General features: G+C 44.7%; 1 protein-coding gene across 1 annotated transcript; it reads left to right on the forward strand.

The window, feature by feature from the left end:
- The first annotated feature begins 12,557 nt into the window (after nt 1–12,557).
- Nucleotides 12,558–13,313, forward strand: LOC125546712 (agamous-like MADS-box protein AGL80). Its single transcript, XM_048710868.1, has one exon. It carries the CDS (start codon nt 12,558–12,560, stop codon nt 13,311–13,313), a length of 756 nt encoding a protein of 251 aa, XP_048566825.1.
- The last annotated feature ends 4,908 nt before the right edge of the window (nt 13,314–18,221 follow it).

Below are 18,221 nucleotides of genomic sequence, written 5' to 3' on the forward strand. Positions count from 1 at the left end.
TTGGTTATTGACCGGAGAAGTGTCTCGGTCATGTCTACATAGTTCTCGAACCCGTAGGGTCCGCACGCTTAAAGTTCGATGACGGTTATATTATGAGTTTATGTGTTTTGATGTACCGAAGGAGTTCGGAGTCCCGGATGAGATCCGGGACATGACGAGGAGTCTCGAAATGGTCGAGACGTAAAGATCGATCTATTGGACGACTATATTCGGACATCGGAAAGGTTCCGAGTGATTCGGGTATTTTTGGGAGTACCGGGGAGTTACGGGAATTCGTATTGGGCCTTAATGGGCCATACGGGAAAGGAGAGAAAGGCCTCAAAGGGTGGCCGCACCCCTCCCCATGGGCTGGTCCAAATTGGACTAGGGAGGGGGGGGCCCTTCCTTCCTTCTCCTTTTCCCTTCCCTTTCCTTCCCTCCTACTCCTACTACTTGGAAGGGCTCCTAGTTCTACTAGGAAAGGGGAATCCTACTCCCGGTGGGAGTAGGACTCCCCTAGGGCGCGCCATATCCCCCTCCTCCACTCCTTTATATACGGGGGCAGGGGGCACCCCAAAGACACAACAATTGATCTCTTGATCTTTTAGCCGTGTGCGGTGCCCCCCTCCACCATAATCCACCTCGATCATATCGTAGCGGTGCTTAGGCAAAGCCCTGCGTCGGTAGAACATCATCATCGTCACCACGCCGTCATGCTGACGAAACTCTCCCTCAACACTCGGCTGGATCGGAGTTCGAGGGACGTCATCGAGTTGAACGTGTGCAGAACTCGGAGGTGTCGTGCGTTCGGTACTTGATCGGTCGGGTCGTGAAAGACGTACGACTACATCAACTGCGTTGTGCTAACGCTTCCGCTTTCGGTCTACGAGGGTACGTAGACAACACTCTCCCCTCTCGTTGCTATGCATCACCATGATCTTGCGTGTGCGTAGGAAATTTTTGAAATTACTACGTTTCCCAACAGTGGCATCCGAGCCAGGTTTTATGCATTGATGTAATATGCACGAGTAGAACACAAGTGAGTTGTGGGTGATATAAGTCATACTGCTTACGAGCATGTCACACTTTGGTTCGGCGGTATTGTTGGATGAAGTGGCCCGGACCGACCTTACGCGTACGCTTACGCGAGACTGGTTCTACCGACGTGCTTTGCACACAGGTGGCTGGCGGGTGTCAGTTTCTCCAACTTTAGTTGAACCGAGTGTGGCTACGCCCGGTCCTTGCGAAGGTTAAAACAGCACCAACTTGACAAACTATCATTGTGGTTTTGATGCGTAGGTAAGAACGGTTCTTGCTTAGCCCGTAGCAGCCACGTAAAACTTGCAACAACAAAGTAGAGGACGTCTAACTTGTTTTTGCAGGGCATGTTGTGATGTGATATGGTCAAGACGTGAGATATAAGTTGTTGTATGAGATGATCATGTTTTGTTGAAGTTATCGGCAACATGCAAAAGCCTTATGGTTATCTCTCTATTGCATAAGATGCAAGCGCCAAATAATTGCTTTACTTTATCGCTATGCGATAGCAATAGTTGCAAGAGCAACTGTTGGCGTGACAACCATGTGACGACACATTGATATAGATCAAGATGATGGAGATCGTGGTGTCATGCCGGTGACGATGGAGATCATAATGATGCTTTGGAGATGGAGATCAAAGGCACAAGATGATGATGGCCATATCATGTCACATATTATGATTGCATGTGATGTTTATCTTTTATACATCTTATTTTGCTTAGTTCGGCAGTAGATTTATAAGATAATCTCTCACTAAATTATCAAGGTATAAGTGTTCTCCTTGAGTATGCACCATTGCAAAAGTTCTTCGTGTTGAGACACCACGTGATGATCGGGTGTGATAGGCTCTACGTTCAAATACAATGGGTGCAAAACAGTTGCACACGCAGAATACTCAGGTTAAACTTGACGAGCCTAGCATATAACAGATATGGCCTCGGAACACGGAGACCGAAAGGTCGAGCGTGAATCATATAGTAGATATGATCAACATAGTGATGTTCACAATTGAAACTACTCCATCTCACGTGATGATCGGACATGGTTTAGTTGATATGGATCACGTGATCACTTAGAAGATTAGAGGGATGTCTGTCTAAGTGGGAGTTCTTAAGTAATATGATTAATTGAACTTTAATTTATCATGAACTTAGTCCTGATAGTATTAGCATATCTATGTTGTAGATCAATAGCTCGCGATGTTGCTCCCAGTTTATTATGTTCCTAGAGAAAAACTAAGTTGAAAGATGTTATTAGCAATGATGCGGATTGGATCCATGATCTGGGGTTTATCCTCATTGCTACACAGAAGAATTATGTCTTTGATGCACCGCTAGGTGACAGACCTATTGCAGGAGTAGATGCAGACGTTATGAATGTTTGGCTAACTCAATATGATGACTACTTGATAGTTTAGTGCACCATGCTTAACGGCTTAGAATCGGGACTTCAAAGACGTTTTGAATGTCATGGACCATATGAGATGTTCCAGGAGTTGAAGTTAATATTTCAAGCAAATACCCGAGTTGAGAGATATGAAGTCTTCAACAAGTTTTATAGCTAAAAAGATGGAGGAGAATAGCTCAAGCAGTGAGCATGTGCTCAGATTGTCTGGGTACTACGACCGCTTGAATCAAGTGGGAATTAATCTTCCAGATAAGATAGTGATTGATAGAATTCTCTAGTCACCATCACCAAGTTAGTAGAACTTCGTGATGAACTATGATATGCAAGGGATAACGGAAACGATTCTCAAGCTCTTCGTAATGCTGAAATCAACGAAGGTAGAAATCAAGAAAAATATCAAGTGTTGATGGTAGACAAGACCACTAGTTTCAAGAAAAGGGCAAAGGGAAGAAGGGGAACTTCAAGAAGAACGGCAAGCAAGTTGCTGCTCAAGTGAAGAAGCCCAAGTCTGGTCCTAAGCCTGAGACTAAGTGCTTCTAATGCAAAGGGACTGGTCACTGGAAGCGGAACTGCCCCAAGTATTTGGCGGATAAGAAGGATGGCAAAGTGAACAAAGGTATATTTGATATACAGATTATTGATGTGTATTTTACTAGTGTTCGTAGCAACCCCTCGATATTTGATACCGGTTCAGTTGCTAAGAGTAGTAACTCGAAACGGGAGTTGCAGAATGAACAGAGACTAGTTAAGGGTGAAGTGACGATGTGTGTTGGAAGTGGTTCCAAGATTGATATGATCATCATCGCACACTCCCTATACTTTCGGGATTAGTGCTGAACCTAAATAAGTGTTATTTGGTGTTTGCGTTGAGCATGAATATGATTTGTTCATGTTTATTGCAATACGGTTATTCATTTAAGTAAGAGAATAAATTGTTGTTCTGTTTACATGAATAAAACCTTATATGGTTACACACCCAATGAAAATGGTTCGTTGGATCTCGATTGTAGTGATACACATATTCATAATATTGAAACCAAAAGATGCAAAGTTAATAATGATAGTGCAACTTATTTGTGGCACTGCCGTTTAGGTCATATTGGTGTAAAGCGCATGAAGAAACTCCATGCTGATGGACTTTAAGAATCACTTGATTATGAATAACTTGATGCTTGCGAACCATGCCTCATGGGCAAGATGACTAAGACTCTGTTCTCCGGAACAATGGAGCGAGCAACTGACTTATTGGAAATAATACATATTGATGTATGCGGTCCGATGAGTGTTTGGCCTTCAGTTAAAACAATGTGAAATAGTTTCACTACTCATGCCACCTGGAACACCACAGTGTAATGGTGTGTCCGACCGTCATAACCGTACTTTATTAGATATGGTGTGATCTATGATGTCTCTTACCGATCTACCACTATCGTTTTGGGGTTATGCATTAGAGACAGCTGCATTCACGTTAAATAGGGCACCATCTAAATCCGTTGAGACGACACCGTATGAACTATGGTTTGGCAAGAAACCTAAGCTGTCGTTTCTTAAAGTTTGAGGTTGCAATGCTTATGTGAAAAATTTTCAACCTGATAAGCTCAAACCCAAATCGGAGAAGTGCGTCTTCATAGGATACCCAAAAGAAAATGTTGGGTACACCTTCTATCACAGATCCGAAGGCAAGTTATTCGTTGCTGAGAATGGATCCTTTCTACAGAAGGAGTTTCTCTCGAAAGAAGTGAGTTGGAGGAAAGTAGAACTTGATGAGGTAACTGTACCTGCTCCCTTATTGGAAAGTAGTTCATCACAGAAATATGTTCCTGTGACTACTACACCAATTAGTGAGGAAGCTAATGATGATGATCATGTAACTTCAGATCAAGTTGCTACCGAACCTCGTAGGTAAACCAGAGTGAGATCCGCACCAGAGTGGTACGGTAATCCTGTTCTGGAGGTCAAGTTACTTGACCATGACGAGCCTATGAACTATGAGGAAGCGATGATGAGCCCAGATTCCGCGAAATGGCTTGAGGCCATGAAATCTGAGATGAGATCCATGTATGAGAACAAAGTATGGACTTTAATTGACTTGCCCATTGATCGGCGAGCCATTGAGATTAAATGAATCTTCAAGCGGAAGATGGACGCTGATAGTAGTGTTACTATCTACAAAGCTAGAATTGTCGCACAAAGGTTTTCGACAAGTTCAAGGTGTTTACTACGATGAGATTTTCTCACTCGTATATATGCTTAAGTCTGTCCGAATCATGTTAGCAATTGCCGCATTTTATGAAATCTAGCAAATGGATAAACAAAACTGTATTCCTTAATGGATTTATTAAAGAAGAGTTGTATATGATGCAACCAGAAGGTTTTGTCAATCCTAAAGGTACTAAAAAATATGCAAGCTCCAGCGATCCATCTATGGACTGGTGCAAGCATCTCGGAGTTGGAATATACGCTTTGATAAGTTGATCAAATCATATAGTTTTATACAGACTTGCGGTGAAGTCTGTATTTACAAGAAAGTGAGTGGGAGCACTACATCATTTCTGATAAGTATATGTGAATGACATATTGTTGATCGGAGATAATGTAGAATTATTCTGCAAAGCATAAAGAAATGTTTGAAAGGAGTTTTTCAAAGAAAGACCTCGGTGAAGCTGCTTACATATTGAGCATCAAGATCTGTAGAGATAGATCAAGATGCTTGATAAGTTTTTCAATGAGTACATACCTTGACAAGATTTTGAAGTAGTTCAAAATGGAACAGTCAAAAAAGGAGTTCTTGCCTGTGTTACAAGGTGTGAAATTGAGTAAGACTCAAAACCCGACCACGGCAGAAGATAGAGAGAGAATGAAAGTCATTCCCTATGCCTTAGCCATAGGTTCTATAAAGTATGCCATGCTGTGTACCAGACCTATTGTATACCCTGCCCTGAGTTTGGCAAGGGAGTACAATAGTGATCTAGGAGCAGATCACTGGACATTGGTCAAAATTATCCTTAGTGGAATAAGGATATGTTTCTCGATTATGGAGGTGACAAAAGGTTCGTCGTAAAGGGTTACGTCGATGCAAGTTTTGACACTGATCCAGATGACTCAAAGTCTCAATCTGGATACATATTTAAAGTGGGAGCAATTAGCTAGAGTAGCTCCGTGCAGAGCATTTTTGACATAGAATTTGCAAAATACATACAGATCTGAATGTAGCAGACCCGTTGACTAAACTTCCCTCACAAGCAAAACATGATCACACCTTAGTACTCTTTGGGTATTAATCACATAGGGATGTGAACTAGATTATTGACTCTAGTAAACCCTTTGGGTGTTGGTCACATGACGATGTGAACTATGGGTGTTAATCACATGGTGATGTGAACTATTGATGTTAAATCAAATGGCTATGTGAACTAGATTATTGACTCTAGTGCAAGTGGGAGACTGAAAGAAATATGCCCTAGAGGCAATAATAAAGTTATTATTTATTTCCTTATATCATGATAAATGTTTATTATTCATGCTATAATTGTATTAACCGGAAACATAATACATGCGTGAATACATAGACAAACAATATGTCACTAGTATGCCTCTACTTGACTAGCTTGTTGAATCAAAGATGGTTAAGTTTCCTAACCATAGACATGAGTTGTCATTTGATTAACGGGATCACATCATTAGAGAATGATGTGATTGACTTGACCCATTTCGTTAGCATAGCACTTGATCGTTTAGTTTGTTGCTATTGCTTTCTTCATGACTTATACATGTTCCTATGACTATGAGATTATGCAACTCCTGTTTACCGGAGTAACACTTTGTGTGCTACCAAACATCACAACGTAACTGGGTGATTATAAAGGTGCTCTACAGGTGTCTCCGAAGGTACTTGTAGGGTTGGCGTATTTCGAGATTAGGATTTGTCACTCCGATCGTCGGAGAGGTATCTCTAGGCCCACTCGGTAATGCACATCACTATAAGCCTTGCAAGCATTGCAACTAATGAGTTAGTTGCGGGATGATGTGTTACGGAACGAGTAAAGAGACTTGTCATTAACGAGATTGAACTAGGTATCGATATACCGACGATCGAATCTCGGGCAAGTAACATACCGATGACAAAGGGAACAACGTATGTTGTTATGCGGTTTGACCGATAAAGATCTTCGTAGAATATGTAGGAGCCAATATGAGCATCCAGGTTCCGCTATTGGTTATGACCAGAGACATGTCTCGGTCATGTCTACATAGTTCTCGAACCCGTAGGGTCCGCACGCTTAAAGTTCGATGACGGTTATATTATGAGTTTATGTGTTTTGATGTACTGAAGGATTTCGGAGTCCCGGATGAGATCCGGGACATGACGAGGAGTCTCGAAATGGTCGAGACATAAAGATCGATATATTGGACGACTATATTCGGACATCGGAAAGGTTCCGAGTGATTCGGGTATTTTCGGGAGTACCGGGGAGTTACGGGAATTCGTATTGGGCCTTAATGGGCCATACGGGAAAGGAGAGAAAGGCCTCAAAGGGTGGCCGCACCCCTCCCCATGGGATGGTCCGAATTGGACTAAGGAGGGGGGGCGCCCCCTTCCTTCCTTCTCCTTTTCCCTTCCCCTTCCTTCCCTCCTACTCCTACTACTTGGAAGGGCTCCTAGTTCTACTAGGAAAGGGGAATCCTACTCCCGTGGGAGTAGGACTCCCCTAGGGCGCGCCATAGAAAGGGCCGGCCCTCCCCCTCCTCCACTCCTTTATATACGGGGGCAGGGGCACCCCAAAGACACAACAATTGATCTCTTGATCTCTTAGCCGTGTGCGGTGCCCCCCTCCACCATAATCCACCTCGATCATATCGTAGCGGTGCTTAGGCGAAGCCCTCCGTCGGTAGAACATCATCATCGTCACCACGCCGTCGTGCTGAAGAAACTCTCCCTCAACACTCGGCTGGATCGGAGTTCGAGGGACGTCATCGAGTTGAACGTGTGCAGAACTTGGAGGTGCCGTGCGTTCGGTACTTGATCGGTCGGATCGTGAAAGACGTATGACTACATCAACCGCGTTGTGCTAACGCTTCTGCTTTCGGTCTACGAGGGTACGTAGACAACACTCTCCCCTCTCGTTGCTATGCATCACCATGATCTTGCGTGTGCGTAGGAAATTTTTGAAATTACTACATTTCCCAACAGAAAGTAGTCGCAAAATCATTAATCAGGAGACAAAATAATTTTCTGGAACTTGTGGCATGGTGCACTAAAATGGGCAGCCCGACATCCTCCTTGTGAGATGACGCGCAAGAAACGGTAATTTTGTTCCACTATTAGGAAAGAAACAGAGAAATAGTAAAACTCTACAAATCTGAAGTATCACAATTAAATTTTTAGCCTGTTGTCTTAATCTGTACATTACATGACCAATGTATAATAGTACACTACCTTCTTCTAAATGGCTCTTGTGATTTTTTGAGAGTGCAGACCAATGAGATTAGCTTAACTAAATTATCTCGCAATTCCATTAGAGACTACTACAGCAGCAGCAAGAAAGCATCATGGTTCAAGTTATGCAACTACCAACTTGTGTTTTATTGGAACAGAAGAAACTTAGCTTAAGTACATCATCTTACAACTTCCTTAGAGACTACCAAAATGTGATCTCATGCGAAAAAAGAACAGTAAATTGTTCAGCTTAGTATCATGCTTCAGCTTACACAACTACCAAAATGTCAGTCTAAGCCAACGGTTTCAGAAAAAGGATTATGAGAAAGGTCACCCATTCATGTGATTCAGATTCAGCCTACCACAAGGTCGGAGAAGTTAATCATCATTCACGTTGGCATCATCCGCTGCACCATTTTGCTCCTGCGGTACTGTTCTTTTATCTAGTTTCCTCTGTTATGCTCCAGGCTTCATTTTTTGCTTTTGAAGATTGCAGATAGCAGAGCAATTAGCTAAAGACCTTAACAATGCAAATCCTAAACCAGCAGTGTTAACTGCGGACCGATGCCAATAAAGTAACTACCAGTATTTTCTTCCCCTGGAAAACCCACAAACATTCAACATAAGCATCAAATTCGTCACCCAAATTACCCAAAACACATAAGAACAACAGTTCAGACTTCAGTCTACATGCTACAACACCCAGCGGCAATCAAATTTAAACATCCATAGTGCATACTCCATAGGCACTGATCCTGATAAAGATATCTTGCTAGCCTGCTACTCTAAAAAAAGAAACATGCATTTAAGTTAGATCCGCCCATGAATACAGGTAAGGAACCATGACAACCAAAACTGAACCAAACTTTTTCTACTTCATTTTGAACCTCAATCAAAACAAGACTTTTCCTTTTTGAAACTCAATCAAACCACGATAGATTGACAACGTGAGAAACTGAGGAAGAGGAATTGAGGACTTACCATATTGGAGGCTTGGGAGATGGACGAGATGAGCAGTGAACTAACCCGACCGCCAGACGCTGCAGAAAACCGGAGTGCCGGAGGAGCCGCCAAATCAGAGAACGAAGATGAGGGAGGTGCGACGTGCTAGGAGGCCGGCAGCCAGGACCTCGGAGAGGGAGGCTCGCCATGCTTGGGAGGCAAGGAGCGGGGACCGGGCATTGGGAGGGGAACCGGGAGGGAAAGGCAGGTAGGGAGTTTGGGATGGAGGTTGTAGAGCTCGATCCGCAGGCGAATGTGGAGGAGGCGATGCTGCGCGACAGGTCGGGCCCCTCGCCGGATAGCACGCCATCCGGTTTTGGCTGTGGCGACTGAACCTAGCCGGCCTCCGCTGCCGGCGGCGGAGGGAGGTGGAGTCCCCAGGCGCCGCGCGATGGGGAGCTCGGCGACCTCAGCCATGGGTGGTGGCTTGATCTGGAGGATCTCCAGGGAGACGAGACGAGACAGAGAGGAGGCGTTCTTGTGAAGCAATCGAGGACGAGCGCGGGGCTCGATGCCAATGAGGAAAGCGACGCATGCGAGAGGGCTCCGAGGACGCGATTGGCCAGGCGCAAATCTCTCCCGATTGACCCGAAGACGCCCTGATGACATTTTCTTTTCGTTCTTTTTTCCCCTCGTATTCCCTGCCCAACCCACGCGTTCGACGTGGCACGCGCGAGCGAGCGCCCTTGATGCACACGTTAATGTTTTGGATAGGATATGTTTCTTGTCGGTTTTAATTTTTAGGAGTGAAGACTGACATAGAATTATATAAGAAGAAAAAAATATTATCTGCTCAGATGATGTGAGAGGTAATACAAGGATAGTATTTGTTCTAATAATGCAGTATCTTTTTTCTAAAAAAAACAAGCCTGTTACATGTTCTAATAAATTCTAATTAACAAGTTCATATAAGATCCAAATTAAATAATAACAAACAAGCATAGTATCTGTTCTATGATGTAGCATGACATGAATATGATAAACTTTTGTGCAAGTTTTAACGAAGAAGTATATAGTAGGCGGAGTTTAGGGCACATGGGCATATATCATTTCTAACATAGTTGACATTACTAATCTAATATATAGCAACTCTAACATACATGACATGTAGAAATTAGAACAAACATATTACATGACAAAATTTAGGAACACATAACCATTCAAACACGCATACTAACATTTCGGAAAAATGATCATATAAAATTCTTAACATATTTGATCCAAAAATTCTAATTAATAACAATAATTTAGGACACCACAACATGGTCGGACGACCATGGCGCACAAATTGCAAGGTTGAGAGAAAGTGACTCACCACCATCGACAGGACCGCGGTCAAAGATAAGGGACCCAACAATGTCGTGGTTGTGGCGTGGTGAGCAAATCGTTGTTGCACGACGATGGGAGCATAGGAAGCACACCACATGTTAGGCATAACCACACTCGCTTAAACTAGTTCAAGATTCTTTGCCTCACTTGTCATGTGCCACAATTTCTTACCACCGTACCATCTTATACAGAAGATCTCGCTTGAGGCATAGGAGATTCATGCACGGTCGAGCGGGACTAGGCATGTCTTGTGGCGAGCTCGCCCGATCGAGGCGGGCGGGGGGGGGGGGGGGGGGGGGGGGGGGGGGGGGGGGGGGGGGGGGGGGGGGGGGGGGGGGAGGGGGGGGGGGTTGCCATGCTTGGGGTGGGGTTGGACAAAATTAAAAGTTAATCACACTGAGAAGTGGGCACCACACGTCAAGAAAAATATGAAGGTTGTAGTTTTAGGGAGTTTGGCTTTGCAAACTTTTTCTGGAGCCTTTAAGTTTTAAAAAGACGCCTTTTTCAACGAAAAGTGCGAGCAAAGGCCGAGCTCCATAGAGCTCTTTATTTTTTTCAGAGAAAATACCATTTACATACCTAAAAATATCTGGAAAAAGGTATATATGTAGACATATAGTTGTAGTATACAGGTATAACATTTTATGAACATATGTGATGTACACAAAAAATACAAATACATAGATTAGCTGTTTCTTTGTTGTATTTGGGCAAGATATTTGTCTTTTTGTGTAGCATGCAAATAACCAAATTAATTGATGAAATTTTAAACTTACTTGAAGAATACACATGTGTATTTATAGAAAAACAATTCACATTTTTTGAAACTTCTGTTTTTTTTTTTGAAAAAAAAGGACGCCACTCTCGCCTTTTCAACCATTATAAAAGCTCAAGTTTTAGGGAATTTACTAGAGTTCTCGTAGGAGCTATGGTACAAAAAAAATCACACGGGCGTGCCTGTGTACCAGGGATGGAGTGTGTAGCTACTGGCCTTGGAATATGTAAGTCTAAGCATTTTAGTATGGGCCTGCTTGCTATTTTTCTTGAACCAAGTGAGTACAAGTACCGATCTATGGGATTTTTTCAAGCAGACGCAAGAGAATTGCGTGCTTTTTGATATTAGAAGAAGGGATAGAGTTTTACAATATGTTACAATAGCACTGGCAGGACAGAGCAGTCCACAATAGAAAGAAAAGAAAGCTAAGTTACTCCTGTCGCCAACCCACCTAATTTAGCTCTTGTCCACGTTTGAAATTCTTCGTTGATGCCCCGGACTACCATGTGAGTCATGGTTGCAACACATGCATGGGATCATCGAGCAACTGTTGCCAACCCTGGATTTATGGAACCGCATTTAATTCACATATTGGAAAATTTGGCAGAACTCTAGTCACAACACATGCATGATCAATCAGGTTAATGGAGTATGTATTTTTGTAAATTAGTAAGTTTACTTTATCCCCGCATTTATGGGATAATTTACGTACGTCATTATCGATATTTTCTTAACATGGTTACAAATGAATGAATGGACAATGGGGAGACGTACGCGTTTGAATAAGCAGCCAGGTTTAGTTCAAATTAAACTACCAAATTAAATTGGCAATATCAGCTAGAACAAGCATATCTTGTTAATAAAGATGCATTGCCTCTTGACTCTTGAGAGAATACTCCTACAACTTATCCAATTTATTACGACAACACAAAGTTACGCGCCTTTCTGAACTTCTATATACGGTTCTGGTAATGGATCTTGACTCTTGATGATCACGGGGTCAACATTTATATTGAAAACTGTGTAGTCTCTTTTGTTGTTGAACATTTTCATGTTGATTAGTTCCGAGCATTTCTATGTAAAGAAGATTTGTAGTGTGATCATGCATCAACCTATGGACGTATATTTCCCGCATAAAAGAAACTATGGACGTATATACTTAAAGTTGTAATTTGTAAATGTACGTACGGAAGTCCCTTCCGAGCATCTCTGTGGTAATCAAAGAAAATCTGTGATGATGTATTCATCAAGCTATGAGCTAGCACCTCCTATGTTATGAACGTGTAAAGTTAAAAGTTTTAAGTGGACACCAAAGAACAGATGGGCACAATTAAGACCGGGGTTGAAGATGTGCTAGCTATTCGATCACGTTAACAAGCACTAAATCATGCAATCCCATCCATATATGTAACAGTAATATCTTACCATATATCACTATTTCTCGGCACCCTGCAGCCTGCTCATCTTGGCCGATCCTCCACTATAAATCCACCCGTCCTCCCATTTGTTGAAGTCGCCAAAGCCAGCAACTTCACTTTGCTAGTTTTATCCTTGTGTTGCCTGCTTGCTTGCTCTAGGCGGCCGGCAATGGCTCGCAAGAAGGTGACCCTCCAGTACATCCCCAACGACTCGACCCGGCGTGGCACCTTCAAGAAGCGCCGTCGGGGCCTGATGAAGAAGGCCAGCGAGTTGGCCATCTTGTGTGACGTCAGGGCGTGCGTGCTGGTGTACGGCGAGGGAGAGACGGTGCCGGAGGTGTTCCCATCGCACGCTGGGGCGGCGAAAATCCTGAACATATTCAGGAAGATGCCGGAGCTAGAGCAGTGCAAGAAGATGATGAACCAGGAGGGCTTTCTCCGCCAGCGCATCGACAAGCTCCGGGACCAGGTCCACAAGTTCGGGCGCGAGAGCCGGGACCGCGAGATTAGGGTCCTCCTGCACAAGGCCATGCGCGGCAGCCTCCCTGGCCTCGTCGGCCTCAACATTGAGGAGCTCACCAGCGTCGGCTGGAAGGTCGAAATGCTCCTCAAGGGCATCGGCGATCGCATCGCGAAACTCCGGGGGCAGCCGCCGACTCCATACCTGACCGGCAACTTGGACATGGGGTCTTCGGTGGTATATCAGTCGCCGCCTACGCAGGAGGGCTGTCTTGACATGGTTAGATCCGGAGGGGACCTCGGTGCTCTTGTCTGTAGTGGCTACTCTGGTGGCCACGATGCCACAAGCACCAGCGCCAGCGTCGGCTACTCCGACGGTGATATGATGCAACCCTTTGATCTAGGGTTCGGTTGGCAGTGGGGCACCGATCTTGGAGCATCTTCGAGTCCTTTCCCTCCCATGTAGGAGGAAGATGATCCACAGAGTGCACGACCAGCTACGTGAGTCTCGTCTTGTGTCGATTGCTTATCGAGACATGCATCCTTTATATGTTTTGTTTACTTCATCACAAAGGGCCAATCCCGTCTTGGATCTCTCTTGTCATGTCGTGTCATGCGTCATTGTTCCATGGGCATAAAATCTTTATTTTATTATATATAATTTGAGGCTCTTTTTAATCAAATCATATGTAAATTCATATAATTGGAATTATCCGGACCATCCAATTTACACAACTACTCTATTTCATCCATCAACTTGTATGTCGTGTCGTGTTATGTATCATTGTTCCATGAACAGAATCTTTATTTATATACCACTCGCTCCATCCTAAAATAAATGACTCAATTTTAGTACAAAGTTGAGTCACTTATTTTAAAACGGAGAAAGTAGTATATAATTTAAAAAGAGGCGCATTTTGGAGGCCGAGCTGCATGGTGGCCGTTATCTCAACCGAAAATTGTCATATTGGGGTCTATGCCTTCTGACTTTTCAAGTGCTATACCCTGCCTATTTAGGAGAAATACACCTGTGCCATTCTCTGGTGTTCTTGATTTGTACGTGGGCCTCCTTTTAGGCTGATGCTTGCATGAACATGATGTGCCTTCTGCGTGTATTTGAGCTGGTACCGGAACACCCGGTTTACTTTTTTTTTTAGAATCACAGCGCACTTTATTGCTTAAGTTTAATGTTTACAGGGATACATAAATAAGCAGGTGGTGCATCAAGCCACACATGCCTACCTATATCAAGAGATGTAGCTATATGTGCTAGTCTATGAGGCTCCCCATTACATTCGCGCTGTTCATGACTAAAAAGACAAGCCCTAAATAAATTGCTTCGTTCTTTGATCTCATGAAACACCATACAATGTCCACCAAGGTTCTTTGGTGCTTTGATTTTCCGGACGACTCTCAGACAGTCAGTAGCAATATGTACTCTTTCCAGGTCCAGGTCCTCACTCAACGCTAGTGCTTCTCGACATGCAAGTGCTTCCAGGGTTTCTGCATCAGAGATGCCCTCAAACACCACTGCCGAGGCCCCTTGGAAACGCCCTTGTTCATCCCGGCATACGGCCCCAACAGCCCCTCTGCATTGCTGTTACGGCATATCTCTCTCAAGGTAGTTTTGGTGATTGATGACAACATGTTTGCGGACTAATCATGTGCTTTGAGTAGTTCACAGATTCATCCCTGGCACGAGACGTTTTTCTTTCCTTCGGAGTGTCTTTCAAGACGGTGTAGCTCTTTCGTTTCTCTCTCGGTGGACTAGTTGCGTAGAGGGCACCGTACTATCAAGAGGGGGTCCGCTGGGGTATTGCATGGGTGGAATCAACACGTACACATCAGCTTCTCACCCTCCGAGCTCTTCCATTCCATTGAAGAGATCTCTCCTCTTTTCTTTGTCCTGTCTGGGTCCCAGCGGTAGTACCGCGCAACCCAGCGGTAGTACCGCTGAGGAGCCACAAGCGGCAGTACCGCTCCGCAGCGGTAGTACCGCCCGTGACTCCACATCAGTAGTACCGCTGGGGTGCCTGGCACCACCGCCTCGTCCTCAGCCTCTTTGGAGAGATCCGCTCTCTCTTCTGTGTCCCAGCGGTAGTACCGCACTACCAGCGGTAGTACGCCCGAAGGGTCACAAGCGGTAGTACCGCCCGTGACCCCGCTGCCGTAGTATCGCTGGGCTGTCTGGCTCCTACCGCCTCGACTCGAGGGCTCTTTTTCTCGTGTCGGGTTTTGCGGCACTAGTTGCGGTTGTAGAGGCGGTAGTACCGTTTCAGGAGCGGTAGTACCGCCCTTACCACCGCGGTAGTACCGCGTTGGGTCCTATTCCCTACTAGTCTTCTCTGCGCGGCAGTACCGCTGGCTGGAGCGGCAGTACCGCTGACCTAGCGGTAGTACCGCCCCCTCTTAGCGGTAGTACCGCCCTGTGCGGGGCTGGTTGGTGGGGGCAATGGTTGGATTGTTGCCCCCACTATAAAAGGGGGTCCCCTTCTTCCCTTTGACCTACCTCTTCCTCCTCAAGCTCCATTTATTGCTCAAGCTCCATTAAATGCTCCAAGCTCCATTTTTGCCCGATCTATCTCTCTAGCCAATCAAACTTGTTGATTTGCTCGGGAGTGGTTGAGAAGGCCCCGGTCTACACTTCCACCAAGGGATTTTCGATTCCCCCACTCATCCCTAGCGGATCTTGTTACTCTTGGGTGTTTGAGCACCCTAGACGGTTGAGGTCACCACGGAGCCATAGTCCATTGTGATGAAGCTTCGTGGTTTTGTTGGGAGTCTCCGATTAAGTTGTGGAGATTGCCCCAACCTTGTTTGTAAAGGTTCGGTCGCCGCCTTCAAGGGCACCAATAGTGGAATCACGGCATCTCGCATTGTGTGCGGACGTGAGGAGAATACGGTGGCCCTAGTGACTTCTTGGGGAGCATTGTGCCTCCACACCGCTCTAACGGAGACGTACTTCCCCTCAAAAGGAAGGAACTTCGGTAACACATCCTCGTCTTCACCGGATCCACTCTTGGTTATCTCTTACCTTTACTTGTGCAAGCTCTTTAGTGTTACTTCTCTTGCTTGCTTGTATGCTTATTGTTATTGCATCATATAAGTTGCTCACCTAGTTGCACATCTAGACAACCTACCTTGGTGCAAAGTTTAATTTGATAAAGAATAGTTAAAAATTGGTAGTTGCCTATTCACCCCCCCCCCTAGTCAACCATATCGATCCTTTCAATTGTGTCTTCGTCACAGCTCTGTCGACGTTGATCTTGCAATGTCCTGTGAGCGGAGGAACCCATCGAGGCACCGCCCGAGCTGCCCCATGCCCGGTCTTGGTCTGCACATCTAACACCTTAAGCTCCTCCAAGTATCTGCTAATGAATAGATGCGTCGACAATGGACTTTGGAATTCATGCTCATGAATTGCTTTCCTCCGGGCATACCATATTGCCCACAAAGTGACTAACACCTCGATAAACTTCTTGTTGGACAGAGTCTCGCTCATCCCGAATAACCATAACTTTGCATCTTGTGTTTCATCTCCATATATCGGAAGGGTAGAATCATCATCCCGCAGCGCCCACACACTTTTTTTCATATTACAATCCAGTAAAGAATGTCTCCATGTATCATTTGCTGCGTTACACAGGGAGCAGACCTGTGGTGGCCATTTGCCGTTGTGCACGTACCTCTCCCGTCGGCAATGATGCCTTGGCCAGCCTCCAAGCAAACATACGTAACTTTGGCGGTATTTTTGTGCTCCATAGCTTCTTCCAACCCTTCTCCTCCTGCTGTAAATTGGAGTTCCCCGTGTCACCACTCAGCCAAGCTTCTCTCTATAACTTAGTATCAACGAGAAACTTATAACAAGATCGCACCGTAAAAAATCCGTGTTGATCGTAATGCCATGCCTAGAAATCATGAGAGTTTGAGTGACTTAATGGAATCTTTCGTACCACCTCGACGTCCATAGGCAGCATATAAGTGTTTAGCTTCTGAACATCCCATTCTTTTGTTGCTGCAGCTATAAAGTCAGCTACCTTCTCAGGTGGGTTTGCAGCCGCTGCACATATTGGCCACAGCATGAAATCACGTGGTAGCCAGCCATCCTCCCATGCATTCGTATCTGCTCTGTTTCCTATGCGCCGGATCAAGCCCAGTTTGAGTACTTCCTTTCCTTCATGTAAAGCGCGCCATATCTGAGATGGATTTGTTTCCAACTCTGCATCAAGAAAGTCAGTAGCCGAAAAATACACCGCCTTGAGTAGGCGTGAACTCAGGGAGTCTTGATCTTGTGTTATTCTCCACGCTTGCCGAGCCAGTAATGCTAGGTTGAATATCTCCATATCCCGGAATCCCAAGCCTCCTCTATATTTTGGCATGCACATGGAGTCCCAAGACACCCATGCCGTTTTTCGTTCGCCCCTTTTGCTGCCCCACCAGAACTTACGAACCATCGACGTGATACACTCGCACAAGCCCCGTGGCAATTTGAAGACGGACATGGAATATGTTGGTATTGCCTGCACAATAGACTTAATTAGCACCTCCTTGCCACTTCCTGCTAACATCTTCTCCATCCAGCCTTGCACACGCTTCCATATGCGCTCTTTGATATATGAAAACATTCCATCCTTTTCACGTCCCACATCTGATGGTAACCCAAGATATCTTTCATTTAGCGATTCAGTTGTTATCTCTAGTACAGCTTTCACTGATTCTCTGATCACCGTTGGGCATCCTTTACCAAAGTATATTGATGATTTTTGGGTGTTAAGCTTTTGTCCCGAAGCTTGACAATGTCTGTCCAGAATCCCTTTGAGGGCAGCGGCCCTTTCACTTGTTGCTCTACGAAACAGTAAACAATCATCTGCGAACAAAAGCATACTGATTTTTGGTGCACTTGGGCTGATTTGCAATCCCTCGTACTCTCCTGTTGCACAAGCATGGCGCATTGAGCTGGCACCGGAACACCCGGTTTACATTTGTTATTCGCTATGCCGCACATCTGCTGGGCTGACCCACTTGTTGCCGGGCCTTGCACTAGTCAGCTCCTAACTACTACTAGCACTTTGTTCAAAAAAAACTACTACTAGCACACCATACGCGGTGTAAACAAAAACTAGCACATCATATGTTGTTTCTGTTTTTTCTTTAGTTCTCGTTGTTTCTATTTCTCATAGCACACCACACATGTATGTGTGCATGAGTCATAGAGGGGGGATGTGCATGAATACACTTCGTTCCAACATATATATTTTGAATAAACAAATCACTATTTATATATATATATATAAAAAAGACGGTCACATATTGCAAGAATAAAAGTGTTCGAGAATACATAAAGTTTTTCATTCAATTTTGCAAAATTGGTTGA

The sequence above is a fragment of the Triticum urartu genome, chromosome 3 (assembly GCF_003073215.2).
Source record: "Triticum urartu cultivar G1812 chromosome 3, Tu2.1, whole genome shotgun sequence".
NCBI classification, from domain to species: domain Eukaryota; kingdom Viridiplantae; phylum Streptophyta; class Magnoliopsida; order Poales; family Poaceae; genus Triticum; species Triticum urartu.